The sequence below is a fragment of the Falco naumanni genome, chromosome 1 (genome assembly GCF_017639655.2).
Source record: "Falco naumanni isolate bFalNau1 chromosome 1, bFalNau1.pat, whole genome shotgun sequence".
Lineage (NCBI taxonomy): Eukaryota > Metazoa > Chordata > Aves > Falconiformes > Falconidae > Falco > Falco naumanni.
Window position 1 is genome coordinate 13,114,975 of NC_054054.1, and position 18,215 is coordinate 13,133,189.

The 18,215-nt window shown below is 36.9% G+C and overlaps 1 protein-coding gene across 3 annotated transcripts in view; it reads right to left on the reverse strand.

Moving 5' to 3' along the window:
* Positions 1-18,215, reverse strand: part of INPP4B (inositol polyphosphate-4-phosphatase type II B) — a 220,868-nt gene that overhangs the window by 80,779 nt on the left and 121,874 nt on the right. For all 3 annotated transcript variants that reach the window (XM_040581815.1, XM_040581804.1, XM_040581824.1), the window contains 2 exons: positions 14,221-14,325; positions 7,899-8,007 (listed from right to left, as the gene is read on the reverse strand). In XM_040581815.1, coding sequence (XP_040437749.1) covers positions 7,899-8,007; positions 14,221-14,325 — 214 coding nt within the window. The remainder of the gene's footprint in view (positions 1-7,898; positions 8,008-14,220; positions 14,326-18,215) is intronic.

The window sequence follows — 18,215 nt, forward strand, 5'->3', positions numbered from 1 at the left end:
TTTTGACACTCATCCAATCCTTTGAACTTCACGTATTGCTTTTCATTTCAGTCTTTTTCCAGACCTCTTCACTCCCCCATTTCCCCTTTGTGTCCTCTAGTGTCCCTTCCAGTTTCTCCTCAATGTTTTTCTACAATTTAGAAATTAAATTTAATTCAATAAAGGACATATGCAATACACATTCAGAAGTCCAAATGAAGTCACCTCCATAAAACTTAAAAGGCTTAACTTTTGGCAAAAACAGACAGATTCAAGCCATCTTAAAACTAAGCCTCTTGCTTAGATACTTGGCCGAGTTACAGTCCCAAGTTCCACAATACTCCATCCTGCTTTTCTGTCTTTCACCAGTGCCTCCATTTTTAGATACAATTCCTTGTAGAGGCAGTCAGAATGAATGGCATCTGAATCAGCAAAGCTTTGCCATGATCAGCCATGCTACCAGCCACATTAAAATCACTATGTCTCCAACACACAATCCATTATATGAGTTGCTAGACTGATGAGTGCAGTGGTCAGAATCATGAATATTTCAACAAAATTAATTGTATAAACTGTCTGTCCTAATGAATTGAGCAAAAAAAAAAAAAAAAAAAAAAAAAAATCACCGTCCCTCTGAGAAATGAGGAAATGGACACAGCTCTGGCTTCAAGGTGGCAACACCGTTAGTGAAATTCCCTTCCAAAGTTACATCTATCTCTACATTCACTGCAACCCTCAAGCTGTCAGACTCCCTAGACAGGGTAGGGACGAAGAGTAACAGTCTATGTTAATTGTAGCAAAGACACAGTCTTAAAAGTCTTGATACTTGGCAGCATGGAAGAATTTTCTCCAACTCCCCATCAGGCTTCTCTCTCCCTCTATTAAACAGCCTTTTTGCAGGCTGAATCTGGCTTACACTGTTATCAAGTTCACCATGCACATACTCCTTTCTGGGATTCCCCTCAACCTTTAATTCCCAGATAATTTTCACTGATCTCCCACAGCTCTAAGCTTCACTGAATATTGCAGCAGAAAAGCTACAGCCAATTCTGCAAGAAAAGAGGAAAGACAGATTCTAAACCTGTGGGTAGTTCTCATTTTAATAGAATCAATCACAGCTTTTAACTAAAAGACATAGTGAAGAGAAGGACTCTTTCTTCAGAACGTTCTACCAGACCTCATTATTTAGCTAATATTAGCATTTCCTGAGCCTCAGAAAGCATGAGACAACTCCAAATATTCAGTTTCTTTCAGAATTTGAGGGCAGCTTCCCCCTCTCCCCAAGAAAATGCAAAATTATTTTTCAAAAAGAACAGGTTTGGGAGTACCTGAAATTTCTGATTGTTGTGTCTCAACACTGTTAAGGCTGACTACCCTGAGATTTTCTGTGGCCTTCACATTTGTGAAAAGACATTACTAACTTCCAATTCAATTAAATTAGTTCCCTTATAAATAATAATTTTTAGAGCTTGCTGATACACATAGCTATGATATATAAGTAGTATTACTTAAAAGAAGCAGGTGGTGATAAAATATATGGAGAAATGTTTCACAGGTGTCCTAATGCAGAAACTAGATGAAGGGAATTACAAGAAAGAAGAAACTTTTGCATTAGGACAAAGGCCACATGGGTAGGTCCAGTGCAGGAAATCAGCAGCGCTATGAAAACCTACCTTTGATATGTAAAATATGTTATTAGTCATGCACCTTTTGAAAAACTCTATAATAATGTCTTCTGGGTTAAGTTTCAAAGCTTCTACTAAGCATATAAACCCACACTTAATCGTTTCCATATATTGGCACCATCATTAACTATGTACACAGGACTGCCAGTGGTCATTTCAGTTTTAAAATTGCTTTAATGACATAGTCATGTAATTTTAATAAAGATGACATTGACTACATCTGTGATTTTAACTCTAAATTAACAAAGTTTTTGCCTGAGAATAAATACCGCAATATGCTAAATGTCTAATTTTTAATGACACTCCATGCAACTCCACTCCTGCTGTTAACTGAGTAATTTCTGTGACTGAGTTAAATTGTCACCATCTGGGACTGGGTTAAAATCTTTGAACAATGAACATTTGACCTCACATTTTTCACGGTCAAAACTGCAGACGTTAACATCAAGAATACAGTTAAAGCATACACAGCATGAACATCTAGCCCCAGATAACCTCGAGCTTATGACATTACTGAAGATACCAATTTGGTGGCTTATTTATGCATCACATGTATTCTGTCTAAAGTGGGAAGTTATGATTAAAAATAAATTGCTACATAAAAAAAAAACCCAAAAAAACCCAAAACAAAACCTCAGAGTTTTCACTGCCTCAGGAAAAAAAATAAACCATATGATCAGTACTGAAGTTTGGAAAACAAGCCTGAGAGAGATCAGAAGTTCAAATTTATTTTTTTCCCTAAGATTCCCTTGCAAACTTAGAAATTCTAATTTTGAATACTGAGGAAAACGAAATTACGTTATTACTTCTGTCTAATCTATATTTAGTTGTGAATCCCAAATCTCCACAAATCCTTATCTTGAAGCAATGGCTAAGGTTGTATGCACAGACCTTCTATTGCTGCTCTTCTGTTTCCTCTTCACTCCTAACTGACCCTTGGAATAACTCTGCATCAATGCCTTCAGCTGGCAATGGGACATGAGCTTCAGTGAAAAGAAAGGTCAACATGCCCATCATCAGCTTTCTAGAGACCCAGGTAGGACAGATGTCACAGTGGATACATTAATCTCACAGTGAATCTTCCTAGGAAGACTCCCTACAGGAAGGCTGAATGCCTAGGGAAAGCCTTCCACATTCTTCAAATTAGTTTTAGAGTGTCTTACATAGGTGGAAAGATGCAAACAGCCTTTAAAATAGGGGAGAATTTCATGCCTGGTAACTGAGCACAGTTCTTATAGAAGGAAAAAGGTACGGTGCCCCACCATAAGCCTGAGGCTAAATAGTGCCTTTCAGTGCAGCCTCTTCCTGGCCTGCCGAAATGTGTTAAAAGAAACAATGGCAAAGCCAGGATCCACTCTCCTCCTGCCAGTCCTAGAGTCTGTGTAGATGGAACAGTTTCTTGCTCTCCAAAACTTGCAATCCTTGCCAACCTTTGCATGCAAATCTCCCCCAACTCCTCCTTCTCTTCTTTGTCCAGCCCCAGTCCCCTTTCTTTTGTGTATGCTTAAGGAAATACTTCAGGCAATTCTGTTCAGAGAGCCTAGTGGCTGGAAAGTACTGTGATGAGATTTTTCTGTCTCAATGAATAGCACAACCTTCGGCAGTTTCTCAACAAAACTTCCAACGACCTTAATACATTGATTTTATGGTCAGTGAAAAGTTGTTCATATTCATAAAGTCTAATTTTCCTTCTCACACGCACATAGATATACACAGAGACACGAAAAATGGGAAGTGAGCAAAGAATAATGTCTCTGTGAGAAATGCTGTGCTTGACAGGCTGTGGTTTCCCTTTCAGAATAAAGGCTGCAATTAGATCAAACACAAATCATTACTATTTCAACATCTCTGTGACTTTCTGTGAAATAGTAACATTTCAGGTTCCTCAGAGAATGGAAATGGGTTGAAGGCTATGAAACTCTGGAAACAGGAACCCTGAAGATCTCGGCATTAATAAAATCTCTAGTAACAAGCATGTTAGCAAAGGAGCACACCTTGACCAAAAATCTAGGCCTTGTCAAACAAAAAAGGGTCCATCTAGACAGTTCAAACCCAAATTAGTATGGCTTAAAAAAAAAAAAAAAAAAAAAAAAAGATCAACAGAAAATCCTTTTCAGTACTATTCCAGCTTTAAGTTTGTGCTAATTGAAAGTAGGATAATTTCTGAAGAACTTGCCAGAAATGGTGTACAAACCCATAACAAATCACAGCACCTAATATAGCTTGTGGGACACCTCTGTTTTTCTTGATGGTTAGTACTGGGGCATTAAAAATCTTGTAATCATAAGTCTATGTGTTTTGGCTGAAGCAGAGATCATCAAATTAGATTTTGCATCAGAAAATATTCTTTGATGTACACTGAAAGTGATTTATGAACACTTCAATCAGTGAGGCATTATATGGGTATAACTTACAGAATATCTGCCTTAAATGTTCCTGCACAACTGAACTCTAAAAGTAATAATTTGGTGTGCCATCTAGACTGATGAGAAGACAAGCCCTTCCATTTGTGCTGGAAGGAGAAGTAATCCATGCTTGTTTGCAGGCCAACAGAAGACTGAATCTGAACAACTGACTGACTTTCTCTTTTAGCTAGAAATAAGGAAGGAAAAAAATAAAAACAAACTAATGCAGCATTATGAAAAAAATTCTAAAATAAATGCATATCATACACAGGTAAACACAGGTAATTACTATTCAGCAATGATTTAGCATACTTTATTCGTCATACTTCATTTAGCTCAATTTAAATACTATCATGCCTAAACAAGATTTAAAAATAGCATTCATTGTTCTTACTGGTCTTATGAAGTTCACTACTAGTTACTAAAGGGACATACTGAAGTCATGCCTTATAGACATGCCTGATGTTTGTAGTGGTAAAGCCCTTTATCTGTCTCTTTGTTGCAGGTAAAGAATAGTACAGATTGTGAATGCGTTATAAAGCAACGGACCTGGCTTCAGATCACGTACCATCAAGCCTTGCTTTCACCTGAAAGAAGAACTTTTCTCCTCCTTATCTGAGATCATATTTTCAAAAAATAATGTGACTTTTTTGGTGGTAACAAATGAGAGAAGAATTGGAAAAATATTGCATTTTTAATAAACATTATACACCACCTTCCCTTCTTTCATCTGCATAGAAATGTATATTCTGTGTAATAGAAAATATGCCAGAGCTATCTTCAGATACACATTTTCCACATTCTTCTGTCTGATAAGCTTTCATGAAACCTATGTTTCAATCATGTTTTGGTTTGGCAATTGCAAATGCAATTATGCTCTTGCAAGATGGGGTATAACCTTGCTACCAGTTAACAGTTCCTTTTTTTTTGTTAATTGCTTAAGTATAGGTTTGAGCATGGACTATTTTATGATATGCTGACACCGCTGAATATTTCAATAAACTGTTCTAATAATCAGCCTGAAGGTCAAAGGCATTCAAGGCATTCTGTCATGTGCACTGACAATGTCTTGAAAGCTACCAGGACTGGCTTGAGAAACAATCTCTTCCCACATCTTCCTCTAGGTCTTCAGCTCAGTTAGTCTAAAGGCAACAGCTGCTAAATCTGCATTTTTTTCTGTTCATTTTGTATTCTGACTGATATCTCAAGGTGTCACTTCTTCCTTCAACCAAACCTTCAGAAAAGCTGTTCCCATTCTACAACAGAAAATTTAAATTGTAAAAGCTGCCCCTGGAAATGCTATGTGTCCTCAAAGCATCCTCATGCAGCTAAACAAACAGGTGCATACAATATAAAGTTGTCATTGCCACAGTGAAAGAAGTTTCTCCATGGTAAGAATGAGAATGGTCCTTTTATGTATCTATTTAAAGTAGACTCACTTTGAATATTCAAATAAGTGAGATCACATTCAGAGCTTGCTTGCTCCAGCCTTTTGACTCACAAAAGTTCTTCTGGTTGAGGAAATAAAAAAACACCATGTGGACTTTTCTCTGAGCTGCCCTCAAAGATAAAGAGAAGATGAATTTTGGAGGTTTCCTCCTTTCTAATTCATGGGAATTCATACATTAAGTGACCACTTTCTTCTGGTCTGGCAAGCAATTAGCGAAAAATTGCAGTCCCCTGTTTTCAGTGCTCAAACTTTAGTTTGTTAGCCTGACTAAGGATCTTTGTTTAGGAAGAGTCTGACAGGACAGTAAATGTTGTTATTCTAGCTGTAACATCCTAAAGACAGACTTGTGCTCTTCCAGGGGAACAAAAAAACACAAAGAAAACTGCACTGTCAGAGTAAAGGTCCAGCATCTTGTCCTCCAAAGTCACCAAAATACAGGTGCTTCGAAGGGATGCAGAAAAGTCTATGCAGCAGGGAAGATATAAGGTGATGTATAAGGTGATGTGTATGCACTGTGAAATAGGTTCAAATGCCTTAGTAAAACCTGCACAAAGGTTTACCCAGTGCTCCTGAACACAATCCTCTATCAACCCAGAGGTCTACATGGTTGAGTCAGTGAAAAAGGAATGAATGAAAATGAGAAGAGGCTCTGCTGCACCGAGGATCCTTTGCCATCTTAGCCTTCTGACAGGTGACATTGTGCAGGATCCAAAGAACAGTCTGGCCCATCTTCTCCTCCTCTCCCCTGTTATGGGCAACTAAGAAACAAGGGTATTATCCATTCATTCCTATGAGATACTGCAATACATGTTCTCCCAGGAAGACCTCAAGACAGACTGTCTCTTCCCTATAAGGCATTTCCCCTTTTTTTCTCCAATGAGCAGAAATCACAGATAATAATTTCAAGTTTGCCTCACAGCTATCCTCCACTTTGGAAACCACGTTTGAGCCAATGCGGATATGCTGCAGGACTGTGCAAATGAGAAACTGTTCATTTTCTGAAAGATGAACACTGTGAGGACTGGAACTGCAAAGGACTTTTTATCACTTATGACTTCAATTTCTTACGAAATGTAATAAACCCCCAATAAACACTATCACAACTATACTAATCAGATAGTTAAGTAGCAGATAATTTATGAAATGTCTTTAGACATTTTTTCATCAAGAAACACGTACTTCATAGGCCTCCATATCATGGGGATAAGGCTGCCTATACCAGTCTGCTGACAGCAGAATAGGTACTTGTGGTTAACACAAAGTCCATTCGTAGGTCTAACAATCAATGATATTCGTGTTTCATTAGCAGGTTTCATCACCAGAGGTGACCAGGGAAATGAAAGATTTTAGAAGATTTAATAGGGGTTTTATGCCATGCAGTACAAACAGGGGGAAAAAAAAGTTTTCAAAGGAAATATATCTGCTGGGTTTTATTTGGTTTTAGCATTAATGCCAACTTCTACTTAATGGAGAAATCAACAGCAGATTTTTATAATTTCTTCTTTTATTCTTTATGATATTGTACCTGTGAAACTTTTTTAAGCATTAACTATAATGGGATTCATTTCCTATGGAGTGTCGTGATGATTTAGATCAGTATACATACAGTACTTCCTGCATTCCTTTTCGAATGCTGTGTCACTGACCGCACGGGGTTGGCACAGTTAGTCCAAGTGTTGAGCAGTCACAGCTGTGGGTGCTGCCAGTGTCAGCTGTGGCTGCTTGAAACTTCTTAACAGCCATAGCAACAAACACAAATATGCTCAATACTGAGATAAAAAAACATACAACTAACACTTCTGTATGTGTTCAGTGGTTACCAAAGCATTTGTGTACAGCAATAAACTGAAACTCCAGTTAAGGCCTGTCTCTTTGCCTAGTCTTATTTTGGCTTTCTGAAGAATAAGAGTAGTTTTTTATTTATTTCTCAGGCATGCTAAAAAGATTTTTGTCCACATATGCCAACGGCTGTCAGAAAAGAAGATGCTATATTCAGCTGCTGTTTCTTTATTGAAAAATTGTGTATAGCTATTTTGCACTTAGCACAAGAATTACCAAAGACATATCTCATTCTGAACAATGTGTTTTCAAGCACTTATATTCCTCCAGCTTCTTATAGTATGGAAAGACAATTTCACAGTTTTTAGTATGTGTTTAAAACAAGTCTTGACACTGAAAGTAAACTGTGCTACAATTTTACTGTCCAACAAAGGAGGGAAGACAAAGGAAAAATTTCATGAATGCATGCTTGTCCAGTTCTAGTAGATTTTAACCTAGTATTCCACATATTCAGCAGGGTAAACTGTTTTGTTACTCAGTGAGTTCATAACATTGTAATGCAACTTTAGTATTTTCCTAGCTACTTACAAAAATACTTACTTCCGTCTTTCTGCCTCAAATTTACTCAGCAGTTTTCGGAGACCACCGTTCTTAAATCCTTGGAAATGCGCTGCTGGGGCTCCCACAGTGATGACATCATACAGAGCATCTGGAACGGGAACAGACAAGCACAGAGATTTGCATGCGTCTATGTCCAAGGTATGGCAACACTACGATACCTACCTTACAAGACGTGAGAACAAGTCTGTATTATTTCCAAGGAATAATCAAGAATCTGTGTCTCAAGGAGGCCCAAGAGCTAATCAATCTTTCCATACAGCCACCTGCACACCTAAGAAATTTTATCTGATTTATTGCTACACCTAAATTATATGCCACAGTGTAGAACAACATTCTAGCTCTGCAGTTTACAAAGCTGCCAAGTAAATTGGCCCTTCATATATTTCACTTTACTACCCCTTTCATTATTTAACTTGTAGTCATGTTAAGATGCACGGATTCATGCATTTTAGAGTCAAAAGAGACCACTATGATGGAATAGTCTGCCTGCCTGAATAATACAGGCTTACAGAATTACAGCTAATGATTTCTGCATCAAGCTTGTATCTTCTGGTTGAGTGAAGCTATTTATTTTTTTCCAAAAAAAAAAAAAAAAAAAAAAAGACTACATTTAATCTTGATTTAAAGATTTCAAATGACAATGAATTCATTGCATTCCCAGAGAAGTTGCTCCAATGGTTAATCAGGCTAGTAAAAATCTCCACTTCTTTTCTAGTTTCAATTTGTTTAGCTTCCACTTCCAGATATAACTACCTGTTTAATGCTAAACTGAAGCGCCCTGTTCTATGACATATACTTAGTCTTTATATATGTTTAGAAACAAGTCAGTTGTTTTCAGCCGAAAAGCTACCAGAAATAAACTATAGTATTGAAATTCTTGCTGATACAACAAACTGTTCTTACTCTCTGTATGTACCTGATATATATATATATGTATGTACCTGATTGAGATATATATATGGGATGAACTTTTTCTGTGGATGTATGCTTACAGAACTGGAGAGATGGAACATCTTTTTCAAAAACAATTTCTCATTTTTTGCCTGTGATTGATTGCCAGTGCGGAGATGAAGATTCAGCTACATCCCAAACCACAATAACTACCCCTTCAAAGTTTAAATTTACATTTTCAGAATTTACGTTTGTACTAAGCAGTAATTGTTTTGTGCCCAAGCTTACTGAAGGTATAAAAATACAGGTCAGAATGTCTCATTCTTGAAATGTATTTCTATAGGAAATATTAGAGGATATATTTTTTTTAGTGAACTATTTTATTCAGCAAGGAAGCTTTCCATGTAAATTAAAATCTAATCCTCTCCTAAAATAGAAATTTTCTTGCATTCTGATGATAAATATCCCTAGAAGCAAGAACACTGTACAAATGATTCACAGTTAATGAACTATGTTTTACTTCTAGAGCTGAATCTCAAAGCATATTTGCTCAAATTAATTTGAACTCTAATGAAATGGTGACTCTTCAATTTCCACTTAAAAGGAGAAGTGACATAATTTCATTAGCCTAAGGTGAGCTTCAAGATTCTTAAATAGCCTATTCTTTCAGCTCTTCATAGAAATGTATCCATCATAAATAATCTTGGGCTATTGGAGCTCCATCGGTACTTGACAATAAGTAGTTCTATTGCTTAAAACAGTGTTGGCTTGAAACTAAAATAAGAGATGAACCCATCAGGTTAACTGAATAATGGCTTCTGAATATATTTACAAATAACTTATGAAACTAAAGGAACACATTTGAAAGACTAAACCTTAGTGCTTTTTACGACTCTGTTTTAAAAATAGTGACCCTGCTTACAGCTACTCCGGGGGCGGTGGTGGTGGCTGTATTTACCCAGAAGGAAGCTTTCATTCAGCCTGTGGCCTCTTCTCAGCATGGTCAAGGGGCAGCTGTTTGAGACACAGACACACCCAGAACAGCTGAGCACCTACCCCATGCAAGCGAACATGGGAGAGTGAGGATGGCAAAGAAGAAAATGTCTACAACCCTGGTGATGGGCATGGGGCAGCCTCATTCCTACTCTCCAGAGCACAGTACACTGGAAAGCGCTGCAAGACTCGGGAGGAATGCCTTGTGACGTACTCCACTTACACATCAATGCAGGTCCCTGTGAAGGACATGCAGCATGAATGCACAGGTACAGGAATGTTTCAGGAACTCACAGCCATCACCCACTTCACGAACAGACTACGGCTGACAACTGTTTACAGTTGAGGTAAAGCTTAAAATGCAGCAGTCATAGGAGCTGCATCATATTATCAGTGTGCTCCACCCAAATGATTAATTAGTAGATGTTAAAAAAACCCTCAACCCTTCCTCAAATACTTACTTCAGAATTTGAAGGAAGAAAATGCAAACAGAGTGCAAGGAAACTGAACTCTAAATCAACCAATATTTCATGCTAATTGTGACCCAGAAATACACTCACCTCCTACTTATACAAGTGAAACACTAACACCTGTTACACACTTGCCAAAACCCAACAATTCCTTCACCATGCAGAAATATAAACTAACTGCTCATCACTTCTTCAGAATAAAGCATAGAGCTTTTGCAACATGGTGGCAGCCACAGTGACACGGTAGAAGTTCCATAAACCTAAGCTTTGTCAGATCAAATTAAAGAGCTAAGGGATTTTTATGTCAAGCACAGCTCAGTCTTAAATTTGAAGCAACCTTCTTGCCTTCACAGCAGGCAGTGAATATCTCACACTGGTCAGAAGCAAAATAAAAATATCTTCAGTCCCCTGAATTTATTTAAAACAACCACACTTAATCTATAAACAAGGACAAAAGCAAAGCTATGGCAATACATAAATTTAACTTCTGTAGGATGATGAACAAAGCAAAATGTAGTGTTTGCCAAATGGATAGGGATAGTTATCCTATAATGAAATAATATTTTTCTCAAAGTGTTCCTACTAGAAGTTTAAACACACAGGTATTTTCTATTCCATGTCAGTACCCAGTACCAACCCAAATCAAAGTTCAGTAAAAGTAAACCTGTTACTGAACATGTTGAACAAAAAAGCATACACACGACAGATGGGATGGGATTAAAACCTATCTTGCATTCCAAAATCAAGACATTCGACAGCGTAAGGGTTAATGACAGCTTTATGGCTCATCAGTTTGTTTAATGACCGCCTCTGTGAATGTTCACATGCTTTCTTTTTATCTTTTCTCCCCACCCCCAGCAGTCTCCAGGTTATATTCCAGGTGCCCTTTGATATAGGCCAAGCAAAGCATGAGATGAGAAAGACCAACTTGATGTCAGTGCTGCTTACTCCAGAATGATTAGCAACTACAAAAACTGTTCAAACTGTATATATCTAATACAAGACACAGCTCTTTAGTGCTCATAAAATGAGACTTATTTCTGTGGACTAAATAGATTGGACGGTGGCTATGTAATAGATACAGAAATCATTTATCCAACTAAAGGTGAACATAATAACAATTATCAATTACTTTTTTTTATATTTATCCTATAGTGCTACCAAAATATCCTAAGCATATTGAGGAACTCATTTTGTATACAAAGACATGAAAAGAGCTCCCTGTAACTAAGGTGACAGTCTTCCAAGAATATGTGTAAGCAGAAATTCCCTGATTTTAACACAAGTTCTCTTTATTATTAATATTTAAAAATCTCTAAAATTGAGCATAACAAAACCCATGTTATCTAATTCTCATGTCAGTAAACAACAGCAAAAGAAAAAAAGGGAGAGTTTTGTAATTTAAGCAAAGTTCTAAATTCAGAAGATGATTCTAACATTTATTTCTTTTTGTACCCTTTGAAATTATGCACTAATTAACCATACATCACAAGCAAAGTGGTTTTGGAGGACAAAGGAGAAAACTCATTAAAAACAAAACAAAACTCTGGTAGTGTAGAAGTCACGGGTGATTAAATGGAATATTTCATTCCAGTTTTTTATTTAGGAAATAAATGTACAATGCCCTCTTCCCAGAGAGGTTTTCTTGAAAAGACGTAAAATTAAGGTTCTGACCACCTGTCATCATTAGAAATCTAAAAATGCTTTTGAACAATCAATTAACTTCAAAACATTAGCTAAACTAAAACAGTGCTGTCATATTCTATTACTATAAATCCCCATCTTGTTAAAATGTTTGGTGGCACTGTTGTTCATTAAAAGAAGTAACAAAATATTGAACCAATATAGTATCTAACAGACAATCAGAAGTCCCTGTGTTCCAACTTGGAAGTGGATGAACATCAGCCATACACAGTATAATACTCCTATAATCACTGCTTGTACTTACTGTTTTACAATCTGCTTAGATGCAGTGTATTTATAAGGCAAAAACCTTACAGAGTGTAATTTCCCTGTTTCTAGTGACAGCAAATTTAATAGATTTCAATTTATCATCAAATTATTCACCGTGCTATGATTTGCTTATATGTTTGTATCATTACAATCTTTTATCTGTAAATGACGCTGCTAAAATTATATGCAAGCAGCAGCAACAGAATTCTGCATTAAACAGAATCACAAACATTACAGAAAATTATCACCCTTCCCGACAGTATTAGAAGTTCAAAGTATTTTCAGTGTTATCAGTGAGATGTTTTCACTTAACGCTAAGCAAATGCTTATGTGGTACAGGGTAGCACTGAATAAGTTGACTTGGGCACAAGCAGCACTGAGCTCATTAAGGCTTCCTAAGAAATAGGACACACTAAGTTCAAAAGTAGCACCGTCCTTAATGTCCACGCAACTCGCATCACAGGCTGGCGAGTGCATCCCCGCAATCTCTGGGAGGAAATGTATTGTGCTCTATCACCATCTCTCGTGGCACAGTGGGGAAAAAATACCCACACCACCTTAGAAACAAGACAGGTAAGCCTGGCTTTTAGACTACACTGACACTATGGATCGCAATGAAAAATTAAGCCAATGCCCTAGAACAATGTGACTCTTACTAAACATTGTGCAGTGTGTCAGTATGAATTATGGCAGTATTAGTTCTGCATTGCCATAACAGAATACTTTTAACCACACACAGGTTACCAATACATTTCAGTCAACATATATTCTGCATTTAATTATTTGTTTGAGGTATCACAGAAACAAAATGAGCACAACACTCCTGATACTTATTTAAAAAAAAGAACTCAAAAGAAATTTAGATAACCACTCCACAGTTTCCCATGAGCTGCAGTCAGTAACCAAAACCTGTGGTGTCAAAAGGTGAGGCAGAGAAATCCCTTGCACAGCTTTAACTTTGGACCTGACGCCTAAGTTTCAGCACAGACTCAGGACTTCTGATCAATCTCAGCGGCACTATGTCCGGGGGCAGGTTACAGAACTTGTAGAGAAAAGTGGAGGATGGGCAAGCTGGTCACTTCTTTGATCTCATGATTTACTTCAGTGTGGTCCTCCATGGACAGTACACACACAGTTGCTCTAGAAATATTCCAAACAACATCCAAAACAGAAAGCTTGGGTTTTAGAAGCAAGTACACAGGCCTGAGAGAATAAAATCAAATCCTTCAGGAAGACAGGCAGGTTCCAGATAAGTATGCAAAACAAAGGCAGGAAATAACCACACAGTAAGTTTCTTGAACCCATTAAAATGAAAAATTAAACACTTTAAGCCTGTGCAGGAGTATGCATTCTTAAATAAAGAATCTGGAAGCTTGATTTTGTTTTTATTAAAAAAATAAGACAACCACCAAACAAACAAAAAAAAAAAAGCCACAATCTAGTCATACAAGAAACCTTCTGTATCAAGCCATACTGCATGAATCTTGTGAACAAGCTAATTTCACTGATTGGCAAAACACACTCAACATGAAATCAATCTTAGAATTTTCTTTAAAAGTCAAGCGTACTTTTTGATATTCTTTTCTCCTCAACCTTCTTCCAAATCCACGTAAGCCTAAATTGCACATGAATTTACTAAAATATAAAATCAATTCAATACTATTACTTTCTGTGGTTTTTTATCTGCAGCACCTTTACCTCCTACCTACAAAGTTTAATAAGACTGTTACCAATATCCTACTATTAAGTGAAAAACTCAAAAATACCAAGATTCAGCTCTCTAAACAGCATACCTTTCAGTTCTATCGCGGTTTTAAATTTCATGTGAAAGCATGTCCACCTAATGTTCATCCTTGAAACTGGATATATAAATCAAGATATTTACATCTTTACAAGGGCTAAAATGGAAACCATACCTCTCAGCTGCAACTTTAATTGTATTTCAATGCATACTTTGTCATACTTGGGGAATTTCTCTGCAGAATATACTTTACCTTTCAATCGAGGACTATGCACGTGCATTCTTTGCAGATGAAGATTTATTGGGATGAATTCTAATGTTTTTTCTCCTTTGCTACAGCTTGATTTGAAGGAAGAACCTGAAAAACAAAAGTTTAAAGAATCATTATCTTAAGCACCCAGCAGATGTTTTGTCTTCTTTTCAATGTGAGGACAATGTTTGTATGTTAGGAGTCATCTTTAATTTACTTTTAATGTGCGACTGTATATTAGGAGAAGAATGGTTCACTAACTTGAGTCTCAGCATGTATCCATATTGAAAGCAACAACACAGCTTTTAATTCACAGAACAATGTGATTTTTTAATTCTAGGTGATAGACGTTTTTTTCCCTCTGTATGAAATCGGTCTACAGCCTGCTGAAACAATGTCACAGTTAATGTGCATTATGTTTATTCTGTGCTAAGGACACATGGGTACAGAGCTATGATGGTGATGCATTTTCACCAAGTAACATTTTTTTATTCAAACACAAGTATTGAAGTATTACATTCACTAGGCTATGCATTCTTCCTATTAATTCAAATAAAGAAACAAACTAGCTTAAGAAAAATTGTAAATTAGTTTTCTTTCTAAAAAGCCAGAATCACAAGCAGCACAACACTATGGAAAAGAAAAAATCACCCGGTTGCATACTTCAAAAGTATGAGATTATTATATTATATACCCTATGGTGGTATATAGGAATATAACTAAAGCCTGACAGTATGAAAAAGTAATTTACCTGGAGATATTTGATACAGCATATATATAAAAAGAAAGGGTGCAGTTTAGGAAAGAGAGGTGGTCCTATCCTCTCACTCAGTCAGCCCATACTTAGATCATTTTTTCAGCACCCTATCATTTTGCCAAGCATTAATCATTTGGACTAAAATTCCTCTGATTCAGATAGGATTAAAAATAAAATATCTTTGGAAAGGTTCAACCTTTTCTTGCAAACAACAACAACAAAAAAAGACAAATTCTTTTTGACTTGCTCAGTGAAGTCTTGCTAGAGGTTATCTGTTGAAACTGCCATAGATTCCAACAGGACTAACATTGAGTCTCCCAATGCAAATCACATTGCCAAAGTGAACCAGTGATGCTCCAGACCAGTCAGCCCTGCTTAGGCTGCCACCTAAGTTTAGTAACTGAAAGCAATACGTTAACAAAGATTAAGAGCAAAGGTAGTAAAAAAAGCAATTGACAGGAGTCAAAGATTCAGATTTGATAGGAAACCTGGGGATACAGGCAGGAACCAGGAGTCACTGATGATGAGGAACAGCAGTGGGAAACCTGTACTTGGACAGTGCAGAAAAGCAAAATTATGGGAGCAGTGAAAGGAACTCGAACTATATCAAAAACGAAATGGGAATAGTGCAGGTGAGAACACTGTAAAAGAATTAGGAAAGAAAACAGAAAAGGGGCAGATTATTTATGAGAATTTAGCTGAGATCATGGTCAAAGCTTAAGGAATGATAACTGGGTCTGAAACAATGAAGCACTGGCAGACTAAGAGAATAAAATGACAGCAAATTAAAAGGGACAGGCAAAAGAAGAGTAGGAGGGAGGAGGTCTGCTCTCCCTGGAGTACACATCTATCCTGAACTGGAATAGAACACATGCAGCATTGCTGAGTCTTGTTATTCTTCTTTTCAGAAAAGATCTGTGAAACAAGAATCCGTCCCCATCCAGTGAGTGCCAGAAACATATGGGATAATAACCACCCACTGCTATTGGTTATTCTGTTTACCCAGGTATGAGAGATCCATGCAGTGGAATTAATATCTCAATCTGCATATTATAAAACTAATTTTCAGTATAGTTTGTTTTCACATAACCTGGTAAGTTGTACTGAAGGACCAAGAAAAATAGATTCCTTCTATTAAAATAGTTGTTGTTATTGTTGCAAGATTAAACTCTTCAGAGTTAGGAAATACCAGAATATAGATGCAACCTTCATTTGACATCCACCCGAAGAGGTGCTGTGATACAGCCTTCAATGACATATCACATACTAGTTTTTTTGCAGCTCATTGAATGCTTAGGGTCTTTGCTGCTCACTGTAGAAGCAGTGTTTCATATTTTCTTTCCAACTTTTACTTTGCTATTTGGATTCACATATATTGCTCAAGGATCCAACAAAACCAGGATTATTAATTTCCTCAAACCTGTCTACCACATGCATAACACAGTTTCTAATGGCTTTACAAATATTTATAGAATAATTCTAACTGGCTGAATAAAAGGGATATAATTTTATCCATTCTAATGGCAGAGAATAACTAGGGTCAAAGCATTTAGGAAACAATGCATCATTATGAGATACAGGGGATCTCATTCTACAGAGCATGCATTATAAAGCAACATCACATTCCATTTTGGAAGCACAGCTCCCACCGAGCTGAATTACATCCATAAGTACTGAATACTTCTGCAAAACATCTTGCTTCTATTTCTAGGCTTCCAAAAAGGAACACCATACCCTAACCACTTCTGAAGTCTGACTTGCCTAGTGTCACATAGGAACTTTGTGACAGAGGCAGGGATAGTGTCCAATTCTCCACAGCAATATTAAATTGCCTTAACCTCAATTGTCTTTTCTTCTCCTTCTAGGGCTGGATGAATGAAAAAAATTCAGTTTGATGACTGAAGTGGAAAAAAAAAATACTCTGTGTGGGTGTAAATTATTTCAGGTCAAACTAAAACAAAACAATTTCAAAGTTCTACTCCCTTCCAAAACCACAAATCCATGTTTTAGATTAACCTGAAATTATTTGTTTTGATGTTACCTAACCCTTCCAGACTCCTGTTATGTTTTCTTGAAATAAAAATACTTAGCATTCTCTATAATTCTACCCATTTCTGAGGATAAAAGTGTTTGTCAAAACAACTTAAATTAGAAATAGTCTTAATTTGCTTAAACCTCAATTTTAAGTAAATATGCTGCTAAACCAAAATTGCTAATACTAATGCAGCCACCTGATACTTTCATTCCAATCTCTCAATTTTTAAAAGAAATTAATTGTTCTACTAACAACAGTTTTCTCCATTAAATTCCACAAATAGCTCAGTTGAGCATGAAAGTAGGTATCTCTTGGAAAACACAATTTGGGAACAGTTTGGAAAAATTTTAGCTGCAGATGCTATCTCCCCTTCTATACTCTGCTTACTTATGAGTGAACAGTATCTTTCCTAGCACTGATACAAAAGCAGATCGAAGATATGTGTACCTAGACGACTTACATGGAGTTGGTCCTTCAGAATTGTTTGACAAGATACGTGTAAAATACTGCTTGTTAAAGGAAAGCAATTTTTCAGTGAGCAGCAGAGCAAGAATGCTAAACATGTTAACATTAACCCTGCTTTTGATGTACCAAGGAAGGAGAACAATGTCAATGAGTTTGTGCTTCCACATATCTCTGGCTGCCAACACGGCAGTGAAGCAAAGGCAGTGGCAAAAGCACTCCTTGGCTTTCCTAGAAGAATGTAGCCAGTTGGCATTGTCTTAAAATGAGGCTTCCTGAAATAGCAACCTGACTCAGGAATTTTGCATCTGAGGCCAGGTAACAAAAGCCTGGTCTAGTTTAGAAATCAACCTTACTGAGTTCTTAAGTAGAAGTACTGCTGATTGCAACTACCCCTACTAGGATGGCTGCTTGTTTCTGAGCAGATCTGGATCTCCAGTGCAGATGCACAGGTACTCCAGAGCACCGAAATTTTCAAGCTGTTTCAGAATGGAGAGAACTGCTTCAACACAAACTCAGGTAACGTGCTAACTATGATAAGTAGAGAAGCTTAGTGGTACAGGCTGAACTGTAAAGCAAAATATTTTTTGGCATGAATCTTTGACAATGGCAAAGTAAAGACCATTGATACACATTGACCTGAAAAGTCTGAATTGAAGTTATACTCACATCTCTCCTCTTAGCATCTTCTATCTTGTACTTAAATTTCCTGTCTTTACAATGTTCTGTCAACATTATTTTTTT